The 26,690-nt window shown below is 49.7% G+C and overlaps 2 protein-coding genes across 9 annotated transcripts in view; one reads left to right on the plus strand and one right to left on the minus strand.

Annotated features, from left to right (window-relative positions):
• SETDB1 (SET domain bifurcated histone lysine methyltransferase 1) overlaps positions 1-15,964 on the plus strand; it is a 34,471-nt gene extending 18,507 nt beyond the window's left edge. For 2 of the 5 annotated variants that reach the window (XM_007088087.3, XM_007088086.3), the window contains exons 6-22: positions 88-213; positions 380-581; positions 1,067-1,140; positions 2,335-2,525; positions 3,237-3,366; positions 4,016-4,190; positions 4,273-4,431; positions 5,046-5,672; positions 6,116-6,232; positions 11,137-11,306; positions 11,865-12,493; positions 13,344-13,372; positions 13,797-13,929; positions 14,210-14,375; positions 14,758-14,969; positions 15,245-15,333; positions 15,449-15,964. In XM_007088087.3, the coding sequence (XP_007088149.2) occupies positions 88-213; positions 380-581; positions 1,067-1,140; positions 2,335-2,525; positions 3,237-3,366; positions 4,016-4,190; positions 4,273-4,431; positions 5,046-5,672; positions 6,116-6,232; positions 11,137-11,306; positions 11,865-12,493; positions 13,344-13,372; positions 13,797-13,929; positions 14,210-14,375; positions 14,758-14,969; positions 15,245-15,333; positions 15,449-15,566 (3,347 nt within the window). In that variant the 3' untranslated portion in view covers positions 15,567-15,964. Of the gene's footprint in view, positions 1-87; positions 258-379; positions 582-1,066; positions 1,141-2,334; positions 2,526-3,236; positions 3,367-4,015; positions 4,191-4,272; positions 4,432-5,045; positions 5,673-6,115; positions 6,233-8,589; positions 8,762-11,136; positions 11,307-11,864; positions 12,494-13,343; positions 13,373-13,796; positions 13,930-14,209; positions 14,376-14,757; positions 14,970-15,244; positions 15,334-15,448 lie in introns of those variants that run through there. The other 3 variants (XM_007088088.3, XM_042994046.1, XM_015540188.2) reach the window with 3 other exon arrangements.
• Positions 15,965-16,141: 177 nt separating this feature from the next.
• On the minus strand, positions 16,142-25,026 carry CERS2 (ceramide synthase 2). Of its 4 annotated transcripts, none has more exons than XM_042994047.1 (11): positions 24,925-25,026; positions 19,990-20,163; positions 19,385-19,502; positions 19,067-19,185; positions 18,796-18,853; positions 18,640-18,690; positions 18,328-18,420; positions 18,010-18,138; positions 17,676-17,782; positions 17,418-17,571; positions 16,142-17,239 (listed from the first exon to the last, which is right to left on the minus strand). In XM_042994047.1, exons 2-11 carry the CDS (start codon positions 20,160-20,162, stop codon positions 17,087-17,089), a joined length of 1,155 nt encoding a protein of 384 aa, XP_042849981.1. In that variant the 5' UTR covers position 20,163; positions 24,925-25,026; the 3' UTR covers positions 16,142-17,086. The 4 variants fall into 4 exon arrangements, with proteins under 4 accessions (XP_042849981.1, XP_042849983.1, XP_042849982.1 ...); XM_042994049.1 differs by having other exon boundaries at positions 19,990-20,206; positions 24,925-25,025; XM_042994048.1 differs by lacking the exon at positions 24,925-25,026 and adding an exon at positions 24,563-24,673.
• Positions 25,027-26,690: the final 1,664 nt, after the last annotated feature.

A 26,690-nucleotide genomic window follows, 5' to 3' on the forward strand; every position in this document is an offset into this window, starting at 1 on the left:
GTTACTATATTATACTCTCTTTACTTTTCCATTCACGTTCCCAGTCTATGCCATATCTCTTTAGAACAACTTTGCTCTATTCCGTAGGAACCTTGAGTCAGATGTCTGGAGAACTGAGCAAAGATGGTGACCTAATAGTCAGCATGCGCATCCTGGGCAAGAAGAGAACTAAGACATGGCACAAAGGCACCCTTATTGCCATCCAGACGGTCGGTATGTTCAAGCTAGAAGAAGAGCTAATGAAAGGCAACCTGCAGGTCTCCATTGCCGATCATTTCTTTTCCCCCAGCCTTGCCTTTTGTCTCCCATGTAGTAGTCCTATTTACATGGAAACCAATGGTTTTTAAAATTTTTTTGTGTATCTTTTCTTTTTACTCAGGACCAGGAAAGAAGTACAAGGTGAAATTTGACAACAAAGGGAAGAGTCTACTGTCAGGGAACCATATTGCCTATGATTACCACCCTCCTGCTGACAAGCTGTTTGTGGGCAGTCGAGTGGTGGCCAAGTACAAGGATGGGAATCAGGTCTGGCTCTATGCTGGCATTGTAGCTGAGACACCAAACGTCAAAAACAAGCTCAGGTACCTGGACAGAGGATTGTAAAGAGAGTGAAGTCCAGTAGAGTGACTATTCGATCATAGATCTCACAATTAGCTTTTGTGTTCAGTCCCCAGTGGCCAGAAACCCTTGCTCTTTCTGTGCCACAGCAGTCATGTGGGTGATCCTTCTTTTTTTCTTTTTTTTCTCAAGGAGAAAACTTGGAGGAAAACTAAGGCATCAAGATTGTTAGGATAATAGGAAGGAAGGGGAGACTAAATGGTTTTAGCAGAATACGAACCTGGTAGTGGAACAAGAATAAATAACTGTTGGAAAAGTGGAGATAAGTTGGTTAGATTGAGAGGCTTCCTAACCCTTGGAAGGAACGGTAATAGGAAGAAAGTAGTAGACTGGAACATCTTCACAAGAGTGTGTCCTATTTGTGATCAAGAGTGGAAACTATGATTTCTGTAGGTCGTGCTAAAAAATATCAGAACCCCTGATCTTTCTACCATCACCTTCCTTACAGGTTTCTCATTTTCTTTGATGATGGGTACGCTTCCTATGTCACACAATCTGAACTGTATCCCATTTGCCGGCCACGTGAGTGTCCCTCCCTTTTTTCTGAGTTCCATCCATTTCCATCTCTACCTTGTATTTCTTAAGATAATCAGTTGAAAAGCCCTGATATTTTTGGTGCTTCTGTCTCAAAGAGTGTAAGTTTGATTAATATCCTTTGGGAGATCAGTTCTATTTGTCCATCTCTAGTGCTGCTGGGGCCTTTATAGCCAAAGAGTGGCACACTAAGAGATCATGACGGACTTTCAGTGGATGCTTGTATTGTAGCATGTTTTCGTTTCATTTCTAAATGGAATAAGTGTTACTTCTTTCCTAGTCTCATGCTTCATCTAACATTTGTATATATCCGTATAAATCTGCTTTCTGTAGAAGCTGTGTTAGATGGAAGCTTCATGCTGTCCTCTACACTCGTGTCTCTGGCTTGGGAATAGACTGTTACAAAGCAGTTATTTTTAATTACAGAAGAGTCAACTAACACTGCTGTGTTTCCGCATAACATGGCAGTAAATGCATTCAGGGTCCATAGAAGTAGCCTGATAGAATGAGAAGGAAGGACGAATATTTTTTTTTTTTATCAATTTCATGATGCCGCCTGAGCTTTTTTTTGATTTATCTCTAGACTTATATAAAGTTAGCAAGAATTTCCACTTGAATTTTCCTTTTTTTTTTTAAGTTTTTATTTATTTTGAGAGAGAGAGTGTGGGGAAGGGGCAGAGAGAGAGGGAGAGAGAGAGTTCCAAGCAGTTTCAACACTGTCCGCACAGAGTCCGATGCAGGGGATCAAACTCACGAACCGTGAGACCCTGACCTGAGCCAAAACCAAGAATCGGATGCTTAACCAACTGAGCCACCCAGGCGCCCCTCCACTTGAATTTTCCTAAACCAAACATCCATTTTTATGAAATTAGTGACTCATCTCTATTTGCATATTGCCTGCTTAGTATTTACCTGATCTGTGTGTGCACTTACACATTAGGTTCAGGACTTTCAGGTAGTCTTGGTTTTGCTTCCTTAAGGTTATGTTTTCTTCATTTATTTTTTCTCTCCCTCCCAACTTGAAAAATACCCAACATCTCCTGGCCAACCATTCATTTTTTCCTATCAAAACATGCCTTGGGACACCTGGCTGACTCACTGGGTGTAAAGATTACTTTAAAAAAAAAAAAAAAAGACCCGTCTTACCTGCCCTCTCTGAGCCTTCATTCTTCTTTGGGACAGTGAAAAAGACATGGGAGGACATAGAAGACATCTCCTGCCGAGACTTCATAGAGGAGTACATCACAGCCTACCCCAACCGCCCTATGGTGCTACTCAAGAGTGGCCAGCTTATCAAGACTGAGTGGGAAGGCACATGGTGGAAGTCCCGGGTCGAGGAGGTGGACGGCAGCCTAGTCAGGATCCTCTTCCTGGTACTGTTGTTCCCCCGTGGTTTGGAGGAAGGGTCAGGGTGGCATGGGAGAGCATAAGAGGCAGTAATGAGGATGATTTTGTCGTCCTCCATAACTTTCTTCTTTCTTGTCCTCCTCCCTGTTCTCACCATTTCGGGTCAGATTTTGCTTCGTCCTTTTGTATTTTTCTGTGATGGTTATTGAAGATAAATTCCCTGAATTTAATTATGATGCTAATCTGCATGTTGGTTTGTTTTTTTGTTTTTTTTTTTTCTTCCTAAGGATACTCCTATTGTACGTAAGCACACAGCAGGCAGTTCGACTTGTTCAGGGTCAGGGTTTTAGTAGAATAGACAAAAAGGAGGCATCAAGGAATTAGGGGTTGATGACCTTTCAAGGCCCAGGTTAACTCTTGGATCTTCTGTACATGTCCTGTTTCCCCCCTCATACTTTTCTTAGAATTACAGTCCTTTTTGTTCCTAAGGCCTTACGATCCTTGTCACGCTTTGTAGAGTCAATATAAACACCTGTCTCTCCCGTAATTTCCTAAGGAGTGTATGATGGCTGTCATGGAGCCTGGAACATAAGTTTATTGACTAGGTAGGGAATTGGGGACTCATCAGAGAGATTTCCTTCAAGGAGGCACATGGAGGCGTATTCTCCACAGATGGCAGGATAGATTCTAGCCTTTAACCCGTTTCCCTCTATCCTTCACTCCTCCCGATCCCCTAGGATGACAAAAGATGCGAATGGATCTATCGAGGCTCCACACGGCTAGAGCCCATGTTCAGCATGAAGACCTCCTCAGCCTCCGCACTAGAGAAGAAGCAAGGGGGACCGCTCAGGACACGTCCAAATATGGGTATGTCCTGAAGTACCCTGGGGGAGGAAAGAAATGGACAAAAGCAAAGGAGATTACACACAAAAGCTGCTCTTTGTTTACCAGCATGACACTAGTGACTCCCTGGAAACGGGACCTGTGCCCTAAGTTGTTTCCAGTTGTGGCAATGGGTTTGTGGTGCTGCCCCCACACGCCGTGGCTCTGATTCTTTCTAAACGACCCCATACAGATCTGAAACGACTGGCTTAGGTTAGGGGTAGAGGTGGTAGTAGTTGCCCCTGTTGTCCACACGAGGATAACTGCTTTGTATGTTATCCATGGACTTTTTTTAAAGCCAAAAGCGCTTTTGTTTTCACATGTTCCTGGCATACTTTCTGGTTGAGTTTTCCTGATAACATGAGTTGATCAAAGAATATGTTTTTATAAGTTTTCACTAAAGTGTAACATAATTACTAACGTAAATCATTTGGGGCAGGAAGATAAAGTATTATTTGAGTCAAAGCCAGCCTGTGCCAGTATTTTCACTCTTTGGTGTAAATCATGAGAACCGAGGGTCTTAACACTCAGAATGTTGCTACTTTTTCACATTATGTAAACTGAGAACATGTATGCATGAATATATATGACGCAGCTGTCATCTTCAGTGGTCAATATCCTTTTTCCTATATAGGTGCTGTGAGGAGCAAAGGCCCTGTGGTCCAGTACACCCAGGATCTGACCAGTACTGGGACCCAGTTCAAGCCAACGGAGCCCCCACAGCCTACAGCCCCTCCTGCTCCCCCTGCCCCACCCGCTCCCCCTGCCCCCCCTGCTCCCCCTGTGTCCCCGCAGGCAGGTGACAATGAGTGAGTGATATTTTTTCTTATTTGCTAGTTTCTTCCATATTGCATTTCCATATCCTTTACTGTATGATGTCTGATCTCCTAGCAGCTTGGAAAGTCAGCTTGCCCAATCTCGGAAGCAGGTAGCCAAAAAGAGCACATCCTTCCGACCAGGATCTGTGGGCTCTGGTCATTCCTCCCCTACATCTCCTGCACTCAGTGAAAATGTTCCTGCTGGGAAACCTGGGAGCAACCAGACATATAGGTGAGAAACTCCCAGGCTCTGTGTGGGGAGGTGGCAGTGTGGACTAGATGGTCACTGTATGGAGACGTTATTTGGCTCCAAGGTGCTTAGTTAAGGTTATAATGGTGAGGAGTTTGAACTTGAAAGGACAGCTTTAACCTGGAAAGTTTCCAAGAAACAGAATGTAAAATAATTGAATTAGGAACTAAGTGCCAAGAAATAAGGAATCACTAGAAAGTCATTTGTTAAAACTTGTCACTGAATGTGGCATCATCATTGGTACAATAGAAAGGGATCACTATTGCCTCTTTCTTTGAATCACAGGAATTAGTAAAGATATCTGTAGGACACACAAAAGGGGAAAAAGCATTGGTAGAAGACTAGACTCTACTTCCATAATTCACAGGCCAAAAACGTGTTAGGAAAAAAGGTACACTGTTGAGGTAGAGATATTCTCAGTCAGTGAGGAGTAACCGGGGCCCTTCATTATCCAGGTTTGGTGAAGCGATGGGAAACCTGACAGCTTCAAGAGCACAGCTGTTTGGGAGACAAGTGGGTTAGCCAGCTTCAGGGGTCCGTACGCAGCAGGGAGGTCCTGTTGCTGTCTTACCTGATCTCTTGCGTGTCATTTGCAGATCACCTTTAGGCCCAACAGCCTCTGCCCCAGCAGCGCCCCCAGCACCTCCCGTGCCCCCAGCCTTCCATGGCATGTTAGAACGGGCCCCAGCGGAGCCCTCCTACCGTGCCCCCATGGAGAAGCTCTTCTATTTACCTCATGTGTGCAGCTATACGTGTCTGTCTCGAGTTAGACCTATGAGAAGTGCACAGTACCGGGGCAAGAACCCACTGCTGGTCCCGCTGCTCTATGACTTCCGGCGGATGACAGCCCGTCGCCGAGTTAACCGCAAGATGGGCTTTCATGTGATCTATAAGACACCCTGTGGCCTCTGCCTTCGGACAATGCAGGAGATTGAACGCTATCTTTTTGAGACTGGCTGTGACTTCCTCTTCCTGGAGATGTTCTGTTTGGATCCATATGTTCTTGTGGACCGCAAGTTTCAGCCCTATAAACCTTTTTACTACATTCTGGACATCACCTATGGGAAGGAAGATGTCCCCCTATCCTGTGTCAATGAGATTGACACAACCCCCCCACCCCAGGTGGCCTACAGTAAGGAACGAATCCCGGGCAAGGGTGTTTTCATTAACACAGGCCCAGAATTTCTGGTCGGCTGTGACTGCAAGGATGGGTGCCGTGACAAGTGAGTTGGGAGGGTAATTGCTGGCCCTGTCCCCAACTTCATTATCCTTGCCTTTTCTCTCCATCTCTTCCTTTGTCTTATATCTGCATTCCTTCCCCCCCCCCCCCACCCCTTTACTTCCTCCCTTAGCTGGAGCTCCTGCCGGGAAGGCTGGAGTCTAACTTGGCCCCCACTGCATGACCCTGGGTACCTGTGTCCTGTGTTTGTTTCTTTCTCTGATTCTCCTTTTTCCTTTGTGTCCCTCCCATCGTGCTTTCAATTGCCATTGGTTTCATTCTGTCTTATTCTCACTCTGCTGTGTTTTCCTGTCTTTTCCTTATTCATTTACATGTATGACAGAAGAAAAGGAAACTTCACTACCACCTCCCTGCGCTTCTGTAGTACTTCCTACCTCTAAAGGAAGCCTCACAGCTCTAGCCATTGTCCCCTTCTGTCTTACTCAGGTCCAAGTGTGCCTGTCACCAGCTAACTATCCAGGCCACAGCCTGTACCCCGGGCGGCCAGATCAACCCTAATTCTGGCTACCAGTACAAGAGACTAGAAGAGTGTCTGCCCACAGGGTAAGTAGGGGAAAGCAAAGCACTTCAGAGACATTTCTAAACATTGGAACCAAAAATAGAGTAACCGAAACCAGGTATTTTATCAGTTAAACCTTATTTACTGAATTTCCAACACGTTTCTTCCTCAGACTTTCCTTGACATGAAGACATAAGATTGAATAGAATCTAGCAATTGCAGTTAAAGATGATCTTAACTTCATAGTGTGTGTATATCCTAACAGACTGCAGTTACTCTGGGAAGTGAGATCTGTTCAGAGAGAAGTAAGCAGAGACCTGATTATATAGGACTTTTGTATATCAGAATAAAAATTAGAACCGGGGCACCTGGGTGACTCAGTCGGTTAAGCGTCCGACTTCAGCTCAGGTCATGATCTCACAGTCCGTGAGTTCGAGCCCCGCGTTGGGCCCTGTGCTGACAGCCCAGAGCCTGGAGCCGGCTTCAGATTCTGTGTCTCCCTCTTTCTCTGCCCCTCCCCTGCTCATGGTCTGTCCCTCTCACTCTCAAAAATGAATAAATATTAAAAAAAAAAAAAATTAGAACCAAATTCATGGTGCACTAGGAAGTTGTTTGAGAATTTTAAGCAGGCAAATGATGCCATCTGCCTTTTTTTTTTTAATGTTTTGTTTTAAATTTTATTTTGAGAGCGAGAGAACGGGAGGGGCAGAGAGAGAATCCCAAGCAGGCTCCACACCCAGTGCATAGAGCCCAGTGAGGGGCTTGATCTCACAACAGCAAGATCATCACCCGAGCTGATATCAGCAGTTGGATGCTTAACTGACTGAGCCACCAAGGCGCCCTGATTCCATCTGCCATTTGAAAGTTACTATGGCTACTGTATAGAGACTAGGGCTTAGGACAGCAAAAGTAAAATTAGGAAGTCCACTTAGGAGATAATTATGGGAATACAGGTGAGAAGCAGTGGTTGCTGGGGCTTTACTAGAGTACACGTGGCAGTGGAGACGAAAGAGGGTAGATTTGATGGAGGCCTGTGTGACTCAGTTAAGCATCTGACTCTTGATTTCGGTTTAGGTCATGAGCTCACGGTTTGTGGGTTCGACCCCACGTTGGTCTCTGATCTGACAGTGCAGAGCCTGCTTGGGATTCTTGCTCTCCCTCTCTCTCTACTCCTCTTCTCCCCCCTCGAAATAAAGAAACAAACATTTTTTTAAAAAAAGAGGGTAGATTCGGGATGCATTTGGAGATAGAGCTCCAGAACTTGATAGATTGACTGGACTGGGAGGGAAGCAGCAGAATCCAGGACAAGTACTCTAAACTTTATAGTGGGGCAGCAAAGTGGGTGTTGGTGCTTTTTATTAAGATAGAAGGCTAGGGGAGTGGTAATCTGGTTGAAACTCATCTTTTGGCCGTGTTGTGTTTGCGGTGCCTCCTAGGCAATCCAAGGAGAAATGTCAGAAAGACAGTGAGGTTTCTGGAGAGAAGCATAAGGGCTGGACATAAAGAATTAGGGATCGGGCACCTGGGTGGCTCAGTCTGTTAAGTGTCCAACTTCGGTCAGGTCATGATCTCACCATTTGTGAGTTCGAGCCCCGAGTCGGGCTCTGTGCTGACCGCTCGGAGCCTGGAGCCTGCTTTGGATCTCTGGGATTCTGTGTCTCCCTCTATTGCCCTCTGCCCCTCCCCCACTCACACTTTGTGTGTGTCTCTCTCTCAAAAACAAATAAACATTAAAAAAAAGAAGAATTAGGAATCCTGAGCACAGGGGTGGTACATAAAGCCTGGAGAGTTCACCCAGAGAGAATATTGATAACAGAAGAGATAAGCCCTGGGCCCTCTAACTAAAGACTGAGCAGAGGAGGTGAAGCCAGCATGTAAAGGAAAGAGGAAGACAATGAAAGAGTGGGGTAAAACTTGGTAAAATGGTTATATGTGAACATGGAAACTAATAAACCTGTGTTCAGGATACATAATTAACAGGAGAAGAAAAACATCAATAAAGTAATTCAGAAATTTTCACATAGTGGAAAATGGGAAATGTTTCCAAATGGAAAATGCCAGTCACGGCCCAGCATAAAGGATGAAAACAGAGCCCCACTAAAACACAGGATAATAAAATGTAATCATTGTGTCCACAGAACACTGAAGACAAAAAAAGTCCTAAAAGCTTCTAGAGAAGAGAAGTAGACCACAAAAATAAAAGACTCAGCATATCTTCAGCCTTCTCAAAATGACATAGGGAGCTAGATGGAAATTAAGGACTCTTTTCAGAATTCTAAGGGGAAATTATTTCTAACCTAGAGTTCTAAATCCCAGGCCAGCAGTTTTAAGTGTGAAAGTAAGCTAAAGGCATTTTTTAGACATGAAATACCTCAAAATTGTCCATTATTCCCTTTCTCAGAAAGTTACTGGAATTGTTTGCCAAAATAAGGGGGAAAGTCAAGAGAGAAGAAAGCATGCTGATCCAGGAAAGAGAGGCTCTACCTCAAAAGAGGATTGAGGGGGAATCCCACAGACGGTGGAGTGAAGGGGGCTTCCAGGCTGACAGCCGTGCCCTGGACACCGCGGCCAGTGTGAGCAGGGCAGCCCCAGCTGGGAGGGAAGCTCTGGGAAGATGGGTTTGGTAGGAAACCTGGTATGTCTGAGCATCTTCGCAGGAGACTGAGGCTACCAGGGAAGTCAGATGAATTTGTGCTGAATGCAAATTGCAAATGAAGCAAAGGAAAAGACAGTTAATTAGCTTTAGCTGCATCACTGTATCATGTATGTTTTAATTATAATCAAAAAATTTGAATCTTCCAGTGATGTTTAGATTTGCTAATGCTGGGCAGTAGATGAACGTTCATTGTATCTTTTTTCCTGTTTGAAATGTTTCATAAAAATATTTTCATATAACCACAAATAATACATCACTTCCCTGCCTGAAACTTTAATAGCTTCCCATTGTGCTGTAGATTTCATTCTAACTGTTAATCTTGGGTCACAAGACCCTGTGCTATCTGGCCCCTTCGTATCTCTCTCCCTCCAAAATTGTTCCAGCCACACTGATACTCTTTAGTTCCTGGATCCAGTCTGCCCAGTGTGTGCCAGCCTACCTCAAGGGCCTTTGTACATGCTGTGCCCTCTGCTTGCCATCCGCCCTCTGTTCTTTGCATGGTTATCTTCTTTAACCTTGAGCTCTCGGCTTTAAAGAGACCTTTCTTGGTCACTCTAAAACTAGGTCGTTTTCACTCCCTTAATTCTCTCGTTGCGCACCCTGTTTGTATTCTTTATACCAGCTGGGCTGCTTTCATTTATGTTTTGACTTGCTTTTCTGTTTTTTCCCTTTAGCACGTAAGCTCCATGAGGATGGGGACCGGTCTTGCTCACCATGTAGCCAGCTTACCCAGGGCCTGGCACATAGTAATCACTCAAATTTTGTTGAATGATATTCAGTGTAGCTACTCTGAAAGTTTCCTATGGTGGTGATTAGACCTAAGTCCAAATCCTCACTTTTCCATTCTTAGCTGATCTTGTTTTATTAGGTGTAAACAGAGGATAGGACCATGAACACCCCCCATCCCCACTGAGGTTTTAAGGGACCTAACAAAGTTGTTTCTTGATAAGTTGCTAGTGACATGGTATGTTCAGTTTGTGAAGATTCATTGAGCTGTAAACATGTACATGAACAGTACATGGGTACTTCTGTGTATATTATGCTTTTGTAGTTTTTTTTTTTTTTTTTTTAAGTGGTGTCTATACCCAGTGTGGGGCTCCAAATCACAGCCCCAGGATTGAGTTGTGTGCTCTGCCAACTGAGCTGGCCAGGCGCCCCACTTTGTAGTTAATTTTTTAAGTTAAAAATTTAACACTCTTACAGGGCTGCTTTGAGGATAGAGTAGGATAGAGTATGTAAAGCATAATGCCAAACGCAAAGTAAATGTTCAGTGACCAGAAGTTGTTCTTACCATCTTTGTCCAAAGGGATAGGACTAATGTCATCACCTCTGTAATTATACTGGTGTCATCTTACCAAAAATAGATGTTTCCCTTAAATCTGCTTATCAAGAAAATAAGTAAAATCCTAACACTGAGCAAAGTAGATGGAGCAGAAAAATTGGTACTAACTTCAGTAGTTTATTTTTTAAATAAACTGTGCACTTCCTTAAACTTGATAGAATATGAGCTCCTTGAGAGGAAAGATTGTGATTTTTTTTTCCATTGTCAGGTTTGCAGTATGTAGCACAGCTCTTGGTGTTTAATAAATGTTCATGAAATAAAACAATGAAAATCAGCTTTACCAGAAGAGCCCCGTGAACGTTTGTTCCAACTCCTTCTCTCTAGTCTCTTTCAGGATCTGTCATACTGGTTTCTGCTTTCCTCACGTATCTTTATTTTATATATCTATTTCTGCACATTGATGTAGCTTATCTACTGATTTTTTTTTTTTAATGTTTATTTTTGAGAGAGAGCGAGCGTGAGCAAGGGAGGGCCAGAGACAGAGGGAGATACAGAATCTGAAGCAGGCTCTCGGCTCTGAGCTGTCAGCACAGAGCCTGATGCAGGGCTCAAACTCACAAGCTGTGGAGATCATGACCTGAGCCAAAGTCGGACACTTAACTGACTGAGCCACCCAGGTGCCCTGCCTATCTACTGATTTTAATGGCTCTTAACCTGTATTCACATCAGTTTGCTTGGCTTTTCTCCAGGCAGTAGACATTCTGGTATTCACTGTTACTAGTGCCATAAATACCTGTATAAATCACTTTTCCCTGTTCTGAATTACTTCCTTGGGCTATATTCCCAGATGAATCAAAGAGCATAAACAGTTCAGTAAATTCACTCACTTAGATCATTACCTAATAAGTGATGATACCTCAAGAGTCGTAACAGTTCTGTTACAATTAACAGGACTGCGTGGATGCTCTAGTGATCACGTTATGACTGATTTTATTGTAACTTCCTCCCAGAGTTTATGAGTGTAACAAACGTTGTAAATGTGACCCAAACATGTGCACAAACCGGTTGGTGCAGCACGGGCTCCAGGTTCGGCTACAGCTATTCAAGACGCAGAACAAGGGCTGGGGTATTCGCTGCTTGGATGACATTGCCAAAGGATCCTTCGTCTGTATTTATGCAGGTTGGTGATGAAAGAGTTGCCCCTGGGGTTAGGACACCACGGGGAATTGAATCAGACAGAGGGTGAATGAGAATAAAATGCTTGACACGAGAACTTGGGAGTAAGAGGAGGCCATGATTTTCTTCTGTAAAGAACATGACAAGTGATGTGCCTGTCGGGGTGGACCAGGGAGGGACAGAAGGACAAGCAAGAAAAGGGGTGAAAGTGGACAGAGGATTTTTCAGACGAGGGATGTGGGAGCAGAGTCCAGTACGTCATTTTATCCCACATCACCCTCCTCCACCCAGAGGCTTTCAGCATAGCTGCAGATGCCCTTTTGGTAAACCAAGTGAAGAGGCAGAAAGGGATGGTAGAGAGGGCAGGATTTGAAACCAGAGTAAAGCTCCCCAGCCTCTCGTGACGACCCCGAGGAGGAGGGCATCATCAGAGACAAGGGAGAGCCCATGATGGAGGTGTTTTTGACTGTGTGCTGCTGGGCTAGGTATTGTGGGAAGGACCCCTACACTCTCTAAAAGATCCTCATAACCCTAGAAGGCCTTTAATTCTCTTCATTCCCAGGCAAGATCCTGACAGATGACTTTGCGGACAAGGAGGGCCTGGAGATGGGTGATGAGTACTTTGCCAATCTGGACCATATCGAGAGTGTGGAGAACTTCAAGGAAGGATATGAGAGTGATGCCCCCTGTTCGTCCGACAGCAGCGGGGTGGACTTGAAGGACCAGGAAGATGGCAACAGCGGTACAGAGGATCCCGAAGAGTCCAATGACGACAGTTCCGATGATAACTTCTGTAAAGATGAGGACTTCAGTACCAGCTCTGTGTGGCGCAGCTATGCTACCCGGAGGCAGACCCGGGGCCAAAAGGAAAACGGACTGTCTGAGACGGCTTCCAAGGACTCCCGCCCCCCAGACCTTGGGCCCTCCCATATTCCTGTCCCTCCAGCGATCCCTGGGGGTGGCTGCAATCCGCCTTCCTCTGAAGAGACACCCAAGAATAAGGTGGCCTCATGGTTGAGCTGCAATAGTGTCAGTGAAGGTGGCTTTGCTGACTCTGATAGCCGTTCATCCTTCAAGACTAACGAAGGTGGGGAAGGCCGGGCTGGGGGAGGCAGAGGGGAGGCTGAGAAGGCCTCCACCTCAGGGCTGGGCTTCAAGGATGAGGGAGACCTCAAGCAGGCCAAGAAAGAGGTAAGTGGTGGCAGAAGACTCTCAGAGCGGGAGTTTTTGTAGAACTTTGGTAATGGAACAACTTGAAATGGCACACTGATTCTTCATGTGTAGATCATTTATTGGATGTTTATTTCTGTGGCAAACCTGATTATCTTCCCCCTGCACCCAACACATTCCTGGTGCTTAAAGAACCAAATTATTATTTTTTTATTTTTATTTTTTAATGTTTATTTTTGAGAGAGAGCACAAATGGGGGAGGGACAGAGAGAGAGAGGGAGAAAGTTTGAAGCAGGCTCTGAGCTGTCAGCACAGAGCCCGACACGGGGCTCGAGCCCACAGACTGGGCTGTGAGATCATGGCCTGAGCTGAAGTCGGATGCCCAACTGACTGAGCCACCCAGGCACCCAAGAACCAAATTACTTTTTAAATCAATCCGGGGGAGCGAAAGTGTCTGGTTCATTCCGAAGTAAAGGATTTATAAGTAATTTTTTTTTAACTTAGTGTTATGTCAAGTTATCTACAACATTGCTGTTTTTTGTTAGAGTTAAAAACCAAGAATTGATTATAGATGTATTTTTAATGATGTTGAAACTTAACATATCACAGGTGGTGAACTCTTGTCCTTGTAAAATCTGCCCACGGTGTTTGCCTTGAGTGTGTTATGGTCTGTCATTGGGAAGGTTTAGAGAACCCTTCTCAGGGGGTGTCCTGATGAGAACACAGTTGTTACTGTTGAGCTGCAGAGGAATCTCTTTAGTGTACTTCTCACTGGCCGATGTCTTTGGAGGTCATTTGAGATGAACTCTGATTGTTGGACCTGTCACCCAGCGCCATGAAAACATCTAACCCTTCACTTGCTCTTTTCCAGGACCCCGATGACCGAAACAAGATGTCCTTGTAAGTGCTGCTGTTTCTGACCTGTTTCCAAATCTGTCTTCTCTCAAGCCTGTAAAAGAAGCCTGCCCTCTCCCACTCATGTTCAGTCTCTCTCTCTTAAAAAAAAATGGATAAATGTTAAAAAAAATTTTTTTTTAAAAGGGGCACCTGGGTGGCTCAGTCGGGTAAGCGTCCGACTTCAGCTCAAGTCATGATCTTATGGTTTGTGGGTTTGAGCCCCGTATCAGGCCCTGCACTGACAGCTCAAAGCCTGGAGCCTGTTTCAGATTCTGTGTCTCCCTCTCTCTCTGCCCTCCCCCACTTGTGCTCTTTCTCTGTCTCTTAAAAAAAAAAAAAAAAAAAAAAGAATAAATGTTAAAAAAAAAAAAAAGCCTAAGAAACAGCCAGTAATCTGATCCCCTCTTATTCCTTCCCCTCCCTTTAGAATCACTGAAAGCTCTCGAAATTATGGTTACAATCCTTCTCCCATGAAACTTGAAGGACTTCGCCGCCCACCTAGTAAGACTAGTATGCATCAGAGCCGACGACTCATGGCCTCTGCTCAGTCCAACGCTGATGTAAGTAACCTTGTTCCTCAAGCTGTACCTCCCCCAGCCTTGTGTTTGGCGCTGAGTCTGAGGAATATTCCCCTCACCGTCTCGGGTCCTTGATGATAATTCCCAATATATCCCTTCTTATTTCTTTGGCTGTGACTTCCTGCCTTGCCTTTCTTTGTCCAGCGTCTAGTCTTTCTCTTGCTGTAGTCTTAGCCTCTTCCTGCCTGACCGTAGGAAGAGCAAGAACTTGAGTGGGTCCTCACCATTTACTCTTCTTTCTTCTCACTCTTCTGTTTTCCAGGATGTCTTAACACTGTCCAGCAGCACAGAAAGCGAGGGGGAAAGTGGGACCAGCCGGAAGCCCACCACCGGCCAGACTTCAGCCACAGCAGTGGACAGCGATGATATCCAGACCATCTCCTCTGGCTCTGAAGCAGATGACTTTGAGGACAAGAAGAACATGTCTGGTAGTCTAGAATGTTGGGGGTGGTAGGAAGGAACGATCAGAAAGTTGGGATAGAGGCTTTTTTAAGGAAGCTAAGGAAGTAGGACGAAAAAATTCAGATCTTAAGAGTTGACACATGTCTGGGAGGGTTTTCTGACTCCCAGCTCAACTGTTCGACGCATCCCCTTCCTTTCTCCTTTCCACTTCCCTACTCTTTCCTCTCAGCTTTACCCAACAGATGTAATCCTGCTTGAAAAAAACTGCCAGTTAGGATCTTTGCCCCAAGGGCCCAGCTAACCGGCATTCCTGCAGTGCAGTGGGTGGGATGGAAACCTGGGGCGGGGGGGGGGGGTAGAATGTCGCGAAATGGGATAGGGCCTAAGCCCGTTCTCCTTCCTGTCCAGGTCCAGCAAAGCGCCAGGTGGCAGTAAAATCAACCCGGGGCTTTGCTCTTAAGTCAACCCATGGGATTGCCATTAAGTCAACCAACATGGCATCCGTGGAAAAGGGGGAGAGCGCACCTGTCCGTAAGAACACACGCCAGTTCTACGATGGGGAGGAGTCTTGCTACATCATCGACGCCAAGCTCGAAGGCAACCTGGGCCGCTACCTCAATGTGAGACCCCCCTCCCCCTCACCTCTAGATGCTGGATTATCGTACCATCGTCAAATTTTTTGTTCTTTTAACAAAAGAACAGTTCTTTTAACTGTATAAACCCACCTTTTCTTGTCAGCAATTCTTGATCTCGAGCATCTTAAAGAGGTAGCTTTCTTTCAAAACTCCACTGTGATGGGGAGGAGCACATGGCATATTTTATCCAACTCCTGCTTACCCCACAAAGCCGGGTTCTGTTTCCTCGTTTCTTATGCATCCTGTCCTTAAACCCACAGCACAGCTGCAGCCCCAACCTGTTTGTCCAGAATGTCTTTGTGGACACTCACGATCTTCGCTTCCCCTGGGTGGCCTTCTTTGCCAGCAAGTAAGAGGGGATCAGGGAGGGGGGTGGGGGGGAAGAGCAGCATTCTGTCTGTGCTCCCGTGCCGCATGCACCTGGTGGCTGCCTTCACCGAACCTGTCCCTTCCTTCCTGTCCAGGAGGATCCGGGCCGGGACTGAGCTGACTTGGGACTACAACTATGAGGTGGGCAGTGTGGAAGGCAAGGAGCTGCTGTGCTGCTGCGGGGCCATTGAATGCAGGGGGCGGCTTCTGTAGAGGACAGCCTTCTCAACGTCCCGAACCCTTCCCAAAGCATCCTTTCCTCAGGAACTGGGTCTTCCTGACTCTCCGACTCTGACCCTGCCTCCAGTCGTGCCCCTCCCCCGGCTCCTAGTAGGTAGAAATTGGGGCTCTGGATCAGGAGGTCCCTTCCAATGTGGTGCTAGCAGACAAGGTCCCTCCTCCACCTCCTGAAGCGCCAGGGGTGGGGAGAGGTCACCACACCAACCTGGGCCTGACATCCGTCGGTCCTCCTGTTACTCCTCCCTCCCAGCCTGTGTGTGTTCAAGTGTCCATGCTTCTGACAGACTTTATTCCTGGAATGAGGGCTGTGCGTTTACTATCCTTCATTTGTATGGTTTCTTGAACGTCTTTTAACAAGATGTTAAAACTAAGATTGTGATTTGATTTCTCTTTCTCGGTCCCCACACTTCTAACTCTGGGTCTGTCTGGAACAGCACTGTTTCCTCGCCCCCACCCTTCCCAAGGTGGAGCTGTCATTAATCTCTTACCCTCCTTGGTTTTTTCTTATTTGCCATATGAAATTTAAAAATGAAAACATTACATAACCATGAGGAAGACTACCTTAGTTTATTTAGTTGATCCCCCTTCGCAGTTCCTGCTAGTCTCAGACACTTGTTGCCATGTTTTCGTCTTTAATATATTTTAATTAAAAAAAAAAAAAAAAACACCATTAACAGTACATTTTGGTCTGAAGTGGTCCCTCTGCTCAAATGCCAGGTGCTAGCTGTAATTCTGGCTTGAAAACCAAAACACTGAATGTTTAATAAATAAAAATTAGAACTAGTTGCCATTCTATTCCAAACCAGCTAGCCTAGGGAAAGAGGCCAGAGAAAGGAGGCAGTAAGATCTTGGACCTGTGACTAGAGAGAGCTGGCAGAGAAGTGACACGTAGACCGGCTGAACAGTCCCAGTGTGGCTCCTCCTTTTTGGCAGAGGTAGGGCAGGGGTCATATGTACCCTCCTACACTCAATTCATTTGTGTCTTTGGAGGGAAAAAAGTGAAAGCTCAGCTTTGGTTTCTGGCCCAAGTTAGGGAGCCTAGAAAGGTGAGCCTTGGTCCATCTTTGGCAGAATGAGGCCCACAGGTGGCACAGTAAGGCACGACCCTGGCTCTGGAGGTCAGGGGGTCAGAGGCAAACAGCTGGGGCCAAATTCTGAAGAATAAGGAATGTGAGTTGTAACCCCCACCCCCAGAGCTGAGGAAGGGCCTCAAAAACAACAGTACACCTTGGAAAAAAGAGAGGAAAAGAAGTCCATCCCCCTCTAACAAAGGATGTACCAGCCTCCCCTCTACCTGGGGATTGGCTGGTTTGAATTTGGTTTAAAGGCAACTGGGCGACAAAGAAGGGGGCTGGGACACAGAAGAACTTTCTCCTTGCTTTCTGCTTCCCAGCCCCCCTCCCCAGCCCCCAGGGCTCAAAGTGGCCCTGTGGGGTGGAGGGACTAGTTCCTTGGCTTTACGCATTAATCTGAGGGGCAGCAGGGACAATGGTTCAGTCATTCTTACGATGGTTGTTACTGACGACAGGGTGGCCGACAGGGTGGCCGTTGGCTAGTGGCCGGCTCTTTGCTCCTCCCCCTGCTATAGCCTCCTCCCCCTCTGAGCTCTCGGTTTCTTCCGGGTCACTGCGTTCATCTTCTACCAGCTGTGGAAGGGATAAGAAGGGTTACTCGCTGTCCTCAAACCCCCAAGAAATGCCTCTCTCAGCAGGCTTGTCCTGCTTTACCCAGGGCCCCACAGTAGTCTCTTAGCAGGTTGCTGGTACGGGAGGGAGTTTGGGTGGTTTCTAGAGTTGAAGGTAGTGGGGCCTACAGAGCATTCACCTTTCCAGTTATGAACTTGTGGGCCATGCGCAGAATGAAGTAGGCCCAGAAGACATGTAGCAGCTGTAGCACTCCCATCATGGAATTAAAGAAGTAGTAGCCAAAGAAGGCAGGGTAGAGCTCCAGTGGGTACACCACGGTGCAGTGCAAGATCCTGCAGCGGAAAAGTAGAGGGAATTGTAAACACACAGAGGAGGGGGCAGGGAGAGGCAAGACTCCTGATTCCTTGAGGACAGGAGTGTCATCTGGCCTACTCACCAGAAGGGCAGGATGACCAGTCGGGTGATGATGAAGACAATGGCGAAGACAATGAAGATGTTGTTGCAGGTGTTTTTCCATCCCGCATAGTTAAACATCTTGGCCGACTGCATAGATAGCCCCATCCATCATCACAGGCTCCTGACTCTCCCATATATGTTCATACACACGCTGGCTCTGTGCCCCCCGCTTCCTTGGTCCCAGGAACATCAACAGCACCACCACCACCACCACCACCACCACCACCACTACCACCCCCTGCAAAAAAGGGAGAGGGATGGGAGAACCTGCACCAGAGTCTCTAGGTTTGAAGAAATGGCCCAGGAAGCCTGACCTCTAGCAGGTAGTCAGAAGAGTCATGAAGAGCCATGATCAGAGTCCCTGCTCGGATGTAATTGGCAAACCAGGAGAAGCTGATGAGGATGATGGTAGCCACGTGGTGGATGATCTGTTCCTTGAAATCCTGAAGGAAAGATGCAGGCTCCAGGGCACTATTAACTGTTCCCCAGCCCCCACTATTCCTACCTCCCCTTCCCCTTTGTGCCCCTCAACCCACAGCTCCATCCAAATACCCAGAAATCAAAGCAGGGGCTCTTCCTCCCAGGGATTTATCTTGGTTCCTTAGGCTTAATGGCACAGCTCCCTGACCCACCTTTCGCTTGACATCAGAGGCAATGCTGAAGAGCAGGGACCAGTAGAAAGAAAGTTCAATCATGTAGTACCAATACTGGGAAGGGATGGTGCTCTGGGAGAGCGAAGAGAAAGAAAGGTAAGGGGCCCTGGAGCAGCAGGTCCCAAGAGTCTCACCTGTCCAAACCCAGCCCTTCTAGCCCAAAGCGCTTTAGCACCATGACTCCAGTGCCTTCTGCCATGTGTTCCAGAGATCCTCTCTTCACAAGGGCATGTGTGTCCTAGTCCTGTCCTACCTTGATGCTATATAATGAGTCAGGACCCCATTTCATACCTGTATGGGATATCCCTCCCAAACCTTCTTCATGTCATAGAACCAGGGTTTCTGCAGAGAGACAGTGAGAGGTTAAAAGAGGAGGGACCCAAGTTCTGTGGCCTCATCCCACCTTACTAGAGAGCCTACTCCCACCTCCCATTAATCCCCACTCACATCCACAATGACGGCCATGCCAGCAATGAAAGCGATCAGATAAAAGGTGAATCTCCAGCTGCAAGAGGAAGCAGAAAGGACTGGAAGAGTGGCATAGCCCTCCAGCCACCCCCAAGTGCCCCCAGATATCCTCTCAATATCATTAGTAACCAAATTCACCTGCTCACCTAGGTACAGCCTCTCCTCGCACAGGGCCATGGCCCACCCCTCCCAGCAAGATACATCAGAGCTTCCTCTGCCGCCCAGTTTCTCCTGCCCCAACCTCCCCTACCTGGCTTCTCGGAACTTCTTGAGGAGACTGGGCCGGTCCTGGTTGCGGCGGCGCCGGAACCAGCGCTCTATCTGGCGGCCAGAGAGCCCGCTCTGCCGTGACAGGAGCTCTACCTCTGCCTGGGTGTCGTGAGGAAGCCCCATTACCATCTGGCTTCGGCTCCCCCACCCTCCCGCCCTCTCCCAGCGAGAAGCTAGGTCGGCACCCCTGCCCTCTCCTCTCTTCACCCACCAGGGTTGGCCCTGCAGCCTGCCCCCTCCCTCTGCCCTCCCCTCCTCAGCACCCAGTGACTGCCAGGCTGGGGTCTGCGGCTCAAACCTGTTTGGGCTGCTTGCCACTGGTCTGGTAGAAATGCTCCAAGGTGGGGTTGGGAGGTGCCCGCAGCCGAGTTTTCTCCTTTATGTTCAGGAGGGCAGCCAGTGGGGTGGCCACGTAACTGAGGAAGGGATAGGAGTGAGAAGTGTCTGGCTCTCTGGAAGCACCTCAGTGTCTCAGTAGCCCCTACACTGGGAGGGGAAAGGACTGCAAGCTCAGGCAACTTTATCCTGGGCCTCAGTTTCCCAGCAACCCTCTCTCTGGCCTCCATGGGCTGCCCAGAGCTGACAAAGCTGCCTGTGTTCACAAGTGACCGGGCGGGAGCGGGGAGGGGGAGAACAAACGACCATTGAAGGAGAGGGCCTGGGGGTGCTGAACCCTCAGGAAGACAATGCTGCCTTCAGTGGGGGGCACACAGGAGGCAGGGATCAGTGGGGGGGTGCACAGTAGGCAGGGATCAGTGGGGGGCGCACAGTAGGCAGGGATTGGGGTGGCCAGAAGAGCGGGACCCAGCGCCAATTAAACAGCAAGAGACGGACTTGAAATGCGAGAAATTTCACTGTGTCTGGCAGCCAAGGAAGGCATGGGGGTAGGGGCAGTATGCTCACAGCTCAAAGAAGTATCGAACGATGAGGAAGAGCAAGGCCAGGGGTAGTGTGATGTAGAGGTCTGAGGCTTTGGCATAGACACGTCCATCCCGGTCTTCTAGATCAGCCCAGGTTAAGTTCACAGGCAGCCACAGCCGTTCCCACCAGAAGTAGTCATACAGGGTCTGGAGCATCCTGAGTGAGGAGGGGGGAAGGGAGAGGGCATCACAGGGGGCAGCTATGGGGGAAAAGAGAGATGAAAGTTTCCATGGTGTAACAAAGGAGAAGGGGACAGAGATTCAAGCCCTGGATTCTGGTCCTGGCCAATGGCCTCGGACAAATCAGCTTCTTCATCTGCAACATGGTGCCTTTCCAGTTCTAACATTTACTGTTTTTAGCAACTGAAGGGTGATGCTAACAACCCCCAGGAGTCCCAATTCTCTAGAACTAAGAACCTTGGGGTCTTCCAGTCATGTTGCTACCCCAGCACGGAGGACAGGCAGGATCTGGCCCTAGAGGCTGTAACCAACAATCTGAGTAAAGGAGGCACCCTCCCCCATCCCACTCTTCAGCTACCCCCTCCATCCCTCAAGCCAACCCACAGCTGGAAGCTTCCCTGTCAGGGAAGCCCCGAAAACAGATTGCAGGGCTGAGGCGACCCTACCTCCTCCTTCCCTACAACCCATCCAGGTAACAGGTCCCTAGGGAAAATTAAGAGGCTGGAGTACAGTAAAATGATGTCCCTAAAGGATGCTGAGCCCCAGGACAATCAGTGGACCTCAAACTATCACACACAAGATTAACACCCCATGCTGAGACATCCAATCCCAGCAAATAAGGCTGAAGAACTCTTAACTGAAGCCTCTTTTCAGAAATAAAGTGAAAGCAAGGCTGCAAAGGATCAGGGATTGGGGGACAGACCATGGTGACAGCAGACCAAGACATCTGGTGGGACTAGGAACTATTTCTTCCTAAGGCTCATCTAGAAAATAAAACCCTAACTAGTCTGCAGGGGAACACCCATCACAAATACTCTCAGATAATAAAAGCTGTTGCTTCCCCCGCAGCCCCACCTTTTCCTCCACTGTTAGAGAAAGGATCACCAGGGTGGTAGTGACCAACCACTTGGATACCAGAATGAGGGAGGATACAGACCTCCTTTGACGTATCCTACACAGCCACTGTCTGTGGCTCCCGAGGGGGACAGCAGCCGCTTGGAGCTAAGAGCAAGATGGTCCTGAAGCGTCAGTGATGCCGGTACCAACACAATACCTGGCAGTCCTGGGACTCAGCAATGAACGCCAGCAGGATGGCAAGGGCAGAAGTTTCCAGGCTCCCAGCCCTCATCCTCCCAGGAGGGAAGAGAGGTGGTGGTATTCAGGCTGGCCTTGGAATGAAGCGCTGACACAGAAGGAAGGTGGTCTCCTCCCACCCAGGGAGGGAAGAGAGTGGGGAGATTGTTCTCCACTGTGAATTGGACACCAGTTGGTGCCACTGGCTGAAGGCTGATCAGATCTCAGCTGAGCTGGGCTGGTCCTCCGGCTGCTCTTCCAACAGCTCCGCCCACACCCACCACAGAAGCACTTGCGAAATCCCTCTCAGCCTGTCACGGGTCATTATTCCAGCTCAAGGACTTTACCCTCTTGTCCCCACTCCTGGTCACTGCTCTCAGATGAAATCAGAGGTCAGCACTGACAATAAAGGAGCTTCAGCTTCACCTTCCCCCAGTCTCTCTCTCTCTCTCTCTCTCTCTCTCTCTCTCACACACACACACACACACACACACACACACATTCTCTCTCTCTCTCTCTCTCTCTCCAGGCCTCAGGTCCTGAGGGCATTCATTGCCCCTTCCCCCTCCACCTTAGCCAGAATAAATATTTAATCAGTTAAAGAGATGGAACCTTTTTGAACTGAACAAAATTAAACATAATTATCCACAGTGGAACTTTACCCACACGACCATGTGTACGACACACTTTTATCCTGGAGAAAAGATAGAGAAAATTTAATGGAGAGGGGGCAAGGTAAAAGGCCTAGGATGTGCTAGCACATCTCTGGATCCTCCTTTCCACATTCTTAGCTTAGCTAGATTGGAGGTAGGGAAGTACACCTGACATGTCCCCTGACTGCTGTCTCTTAGAGCCCAACTTGTCATTCACTGAGATCTAAAGCCAAAGGTACAGACAGGCCTGGAGATTGTGCCCCATCCCTACACTGGTCAGTGAAAACTGGCAGGAAGTTTCTCTTGTCAGGGACATTTTGAGGATTAAAGATTCAGAAGACCGGCTGGGGTCCCAGAGGGTAGGAGTGGGGCCCCTCTCCCTGACTCCTGGGGTCCAGGAACGTCTTCTGCCAGTCTATCCCTCCAAAGAAAGTGAGAAGCTGGGGAAGCTGGCAGAAAAAGTGTCAGAGAGTGGTCAAGGGCAATCACCAGGATAGTGCAACTATCTCAACCCCAGGACAAGATAGCACTCATCCCCTTCCCATCCCAAACAGGGAAAGCCAAAGAATATGGTGTGTCAGGAGCTCAGAGATGCAGATTCATGGGGGCTCTCTCACACTTGGCTTTCAGTCTTTCTGTGACCACAGCCCTCCCTTGCGGCCCAGCCTAGGACTTCCATTAGCAGAGGAATGCTACCCCCTCCCTGCCCACCCTTCCCCACCCTGGGCCTAGCCCAGCAGGGAGAAGCACCAGATTCAGCAGGGTCAGGACTTCTGACTCAACACGGGGTGGGGGGTGGGGGGGGTGAACAACAGGGGCTCCCAGCACCCTGCTTACACACCCCCACAGAAGCAACAAGTCTGCTCCCAGAGGCAGCCCTGGTGGCTTCTTGGCACCAGCCCATCAAGCCAAGAAGGCAGGATATCTACTTGGCCTAGGGAAACAACCCTGCTTTTCCAGCAAGTTGGCCCTCAGGGTAGATACTTGATTTTCTGCTGGAGAAATCACACCTACAGATGTTTTTCCACTCACAGAATTTACTCCTGACACACACATGAAGAGATGATAGGGTGTGTATGCATCTGTGTGTGTGTCTCTCTCACATACATACACACATATACACATGTACACACACATACACACCTGCCTCAGAGACACAGATGCCACTTTCTGAGGCACAGGCTGGAAAGGGGCCAGCAGAGCAGGGATTTCATGGGCATTGGATTACCAGGAACTTGAACAGGGCTCTGCCCCACCCCCACCCTTTACCCCAACTCTGACTGACCCCTCCCACACACTCAGAGATGGATGAAAAGGGGCAGAGGGTACCCATGGGGGCTTGTAAACCCAGAACGCTTAGAGGGCAGAAGTTGGAGTTGGTGGGGAAGGGATGTCCGACTCAATGTGAAAAGTCTCTCTGGCTCTTAGAGTTTGGAGATATGATTGAGGAAAACAGGATCAGCAAAGGAGAGAGTGACAAACACAGGGTCCCACAGGCTTGAGGGACTACAAAAAAGCGGGAGGACCCAAATGGTCTTCCAGTTGAAAAGTCTCTTTTCAGGCAGCAACAGCACCTCAGGAACTAGATGAAGCCCACAGGAGGTGTGTCATTGTTCCAGGCCGCAGTGTAGGTCCCCAAATTTAGCTTGTCTAAGCTGCCCCGCTAGAGGCCCCAACACACCCAAATACTGCATGTGACTACAGCCTCCAGGGGCAGGGAGAGGCAGGCAGGTTGAAGAGGCTGAGCCAGGCAGTGCTGTAAAGAATCAGTGGCCTGTGGCCAGTGACAGGGGAGAGAGGAGGCCGGCCCTCCCAGGGGGAAAGCAAAGGCCCCAGTGAAGGGAGTGGACTGTAGGGTGCCAAGGGAGACAAGGAACTCTGTTTAGAAGAGAGAGTGTGTGCAGGTCACTTTATGATTAAGGCCAGGCCCGGAGACACAAAGCTGCAGACAAGTCCTTATCCCTAGAGCCCCACCACAAGTGCAGCTGGCCACCCACATTTAGATTAGGTGATCTGGACTTTGGTACGGGGGCAGCGACCCTTCCAGCACCAATGCAGGGTGACTGCCTCCTGGAGGCCTTCCCAGACTCAGCTCCCTCCTCCATTCCTCAGGGTCCCCAGAGTCCCCCTGACTACTGAGTCTAGCAACTCAAGTGACTTAAGCCCAGGTTTTGATGCCAGGGGCCTGGCTTGGGGAGAGAGAGAAACCCCCAAGCTCAGGCCAAAGATTAGCGCCACACACCTGCCATTAACCTACTTGCCAGAGAGCCTCCAGGCCGGTAATTAACAAGCTGTGGCCCAGAAAACCAGTTTCACCGGCAGCTTCCCCCCTCCCCACCCCTGCCACACACACCCCATAACGGTATAGGAGCCTTAGCCTTGGGGGGCCGGGGCAGACGCAAGAGCCACTCCTTCCTGTTTCCCGTTAAGCACATGGACGCTCTGACCTCCCTCCCGGAGCGGGCACTGAGGACCAGCCCGAGGAAAAGTCTGCACGACCCCCCGTCTCCCTCCCACCCTGGTCGCGGGCCCGCCGCTAGGCCGGGGCGGGGGGGGGGGGGCTGGGGGGAGACTCTCCTCCCCAACAAAGGGGCGCCGGCGGCTCGGGCCCTCCGCGAGCGGCTCCGGGTGCCTCCCTTCAGCCCCTACCTGTTGCCAGGAGGGCTGGCTTCTTCAGGCCCGGGGCACCCGGCCAGCCTGCCCTCCGGCGGCGCTGGGGGCCCGGCCGCTCCCGCGAGGCGCTCCGGCCCGCCCTGCCCCCGGCCCGCCGCCATGAGCACCCCGCGCACGCGCCCCCGCGCCTCGGGGCCGCCGTCCCCCGCCCCCAGCCCCGCTGCCCGGAGCTCGCGCCCCGGTGCCCCTGCCTGGCCGCCCCCCCCGCCCCCTCCGCGGCCAGGGCCCTCTCCACGGAGCCGCGTCGGAGCGGCCCCCACTTCTCCCAACTTTTCGGCGGCCGCTCCCCGCCCCTGCGCGCAGCGCCTGCGGCTCCCGGGCCGGGGTCCCCCACTCACTCGGCGGCGGCAGCGGCGTCGCGGGGCTGGCCGGGCCGGGAGCCGCTGCTCCGTGTCTCCGGGCGTCCGAGCTCCGCACCCCCCCCCCTCCGGACTGGCTCGGCTCGCTCCTCTCCTCCCCCTTCCGCCTGCCCGCCCGCCCGCTCCCTCCCTCCTTCCTCCTCCTCCCGCCGAGCCCTGCACGGCTGCGTCCGAGCCCAGCCCCGGAGAGCAAGGCCGCGGGCGGCCCAGGAACCGGGAGACTGGGCGTGGGCCTGCGGCCCGGCGACGGCAGGGGCAGGGGCGGGGAGGGAGAGCGGGCGGCGGGGCCCGGGCCTCTGCGCCCAGCCCCGCTCCCGCCGCCTCTTCCTCGGCCCTCGGACCCGCGCCCGCTGCGGTCGCCGCACCCCGGAGCAGCCCCCGAGCAGGGGAGGCAGGTGCGGGCCCGGCGGCCGCGCTGGGCTCTCCCCTCGGGGGGCAGACTCGCGAGATGCCCGCGAACGCGCACCTGCCGGCTCCCGACTGCGGTCGGCGACCTCAGCCCAGGTGCCCCCGACCAGTTGCCACCTTCCACCTCCCGCCGCACTGGGCAGCAGAGGGGGGAAGGTGCCTCGGCTTCGGGCGAGCCCCCCCACCTCAGTGCCGCGCGCCCCTTAGGCCGACCCAGGTGGCGGGCTCCGGTGATTCCTCACAGAGCCTGCGGCCCCTACGAAGTCCCCCGCTGCATCCCCGCCTTAAAACCCACGTTTCCGCCCAAGTGCGGTGAAACCTACCCCCCGTGGACACACACCCCACTGTAGTGGACGCTCTGAAAGGGCCAACCCCCAACTTTTGTTTTGTAAAATGTATTTGACTTTGCAATCTGCACCATTTCCCCCTCTCCTGATTCACGTTTTAAAAATGTCCTTCCTGCTCCGGTAGAATTGATGTTTCAGGAAGATGCCACATGTTTATCCTGGAAAACTGACCTTGACTCCTAGCATCTCCTAGCATGGACAGAATGTGGCTAGGATGCGTTGAGAGATTTGCTTAAAGAGAGATCTAAAGTTTGAGTCAATAGAGGTAACTTCGTTTGGTTTGGTTACCTTGGTGAAATGTTGGTGCTTTTATATTATCACAGTTAGAACCTCTGACAGTAATTTCGTTCATGGTTTATCTAGTCAAGTTCGGGTGTTTTAACAGCTGTGCTAGGAAGGAGAGTGGCCTCCCACCTATTCCAGTTGAGAGCTTGGCCCTCACCTGAGGCTCTGTCTTGGAGACTTGTGGAAGCAGGGGCTGATTTCCAAGCTATTTATTCATTTGCTCTTTGCAGTAGGACCCTCAGCGCATTCCTACCACTAGAGAAATGAGAGCTATCGGCCCAACCCCTGGCCCACTTCTCACCGAACCAGCCCCCAGTGGGCTCTTCTGCAGTTTTTTAGCCCAGGCCAGCCTGATTTTCCAGATCCCAGCAAGCCCTCCAGCCCTGTCTTCCTTTGCCCCAGGCTGAATTCCTCCCTGACCCTTACTGCTTACATCTTTTTACCTCCCTGTACCCTCTCCCTCTGCCTTCCAATCCAGAATTCCCTCTACCTTTCTTGAGAGTCCTCCCCAGATTCCTCTGTGCTACACACCCACAGGCCCTTTTCCAGCTGGGTGCAGTGTCTCTTGTTTGGGCTCCAGCTAACCTTTGGGTGCCTCTCTACCTCCTCACACCTTGTACTATTTGGTTCCCTTTCTGTAGCTTCTGAACCCTTTTCTCAAGCAGTTTTCCTTTTTTTTTTTTTTTTTTTTTTTTTTTTTTTATT

Source organism: Panthera tigris, chromosome C1, assembly GCF_018350195.1.
Source record: "Panthera tigris isolate Pti1 chromosome C1, P.tigris_Pti1_mat1.1, whole genome shotgun sequence".
Taxonomy (NCBI): Eukaryota; Metazoa; Chordata; class Mammalia; order Carnivora; family Felidae; genus Panthera; species Panthera tigris.

Excerpts from the sequence above, each read along its gene's own strand:
- CERS2 (XM_042994047.1), bottom strand. The coding sequence starts at position 20,162 with ATGCTCCAGACCCTGTATGACTACTTCTGGTGGGAACGGCTGTGGCTG. Across the intron at positions 18,421-18,639 it reads GGGAGGGATATCCCATACAG|AGCACCATCCCTTCCCAGTA; the intron begins GTATGAAATGGG and ends TCGCTCTCCCAG. Across the intron at positions 17,572-17,675 it reads CTGGTCATCCTGCCCTTCTG|GATCTTGCACTGCACCGTGG; the intron begins GTGAGTAGGCCA and ends TTTCCGCTGCAG.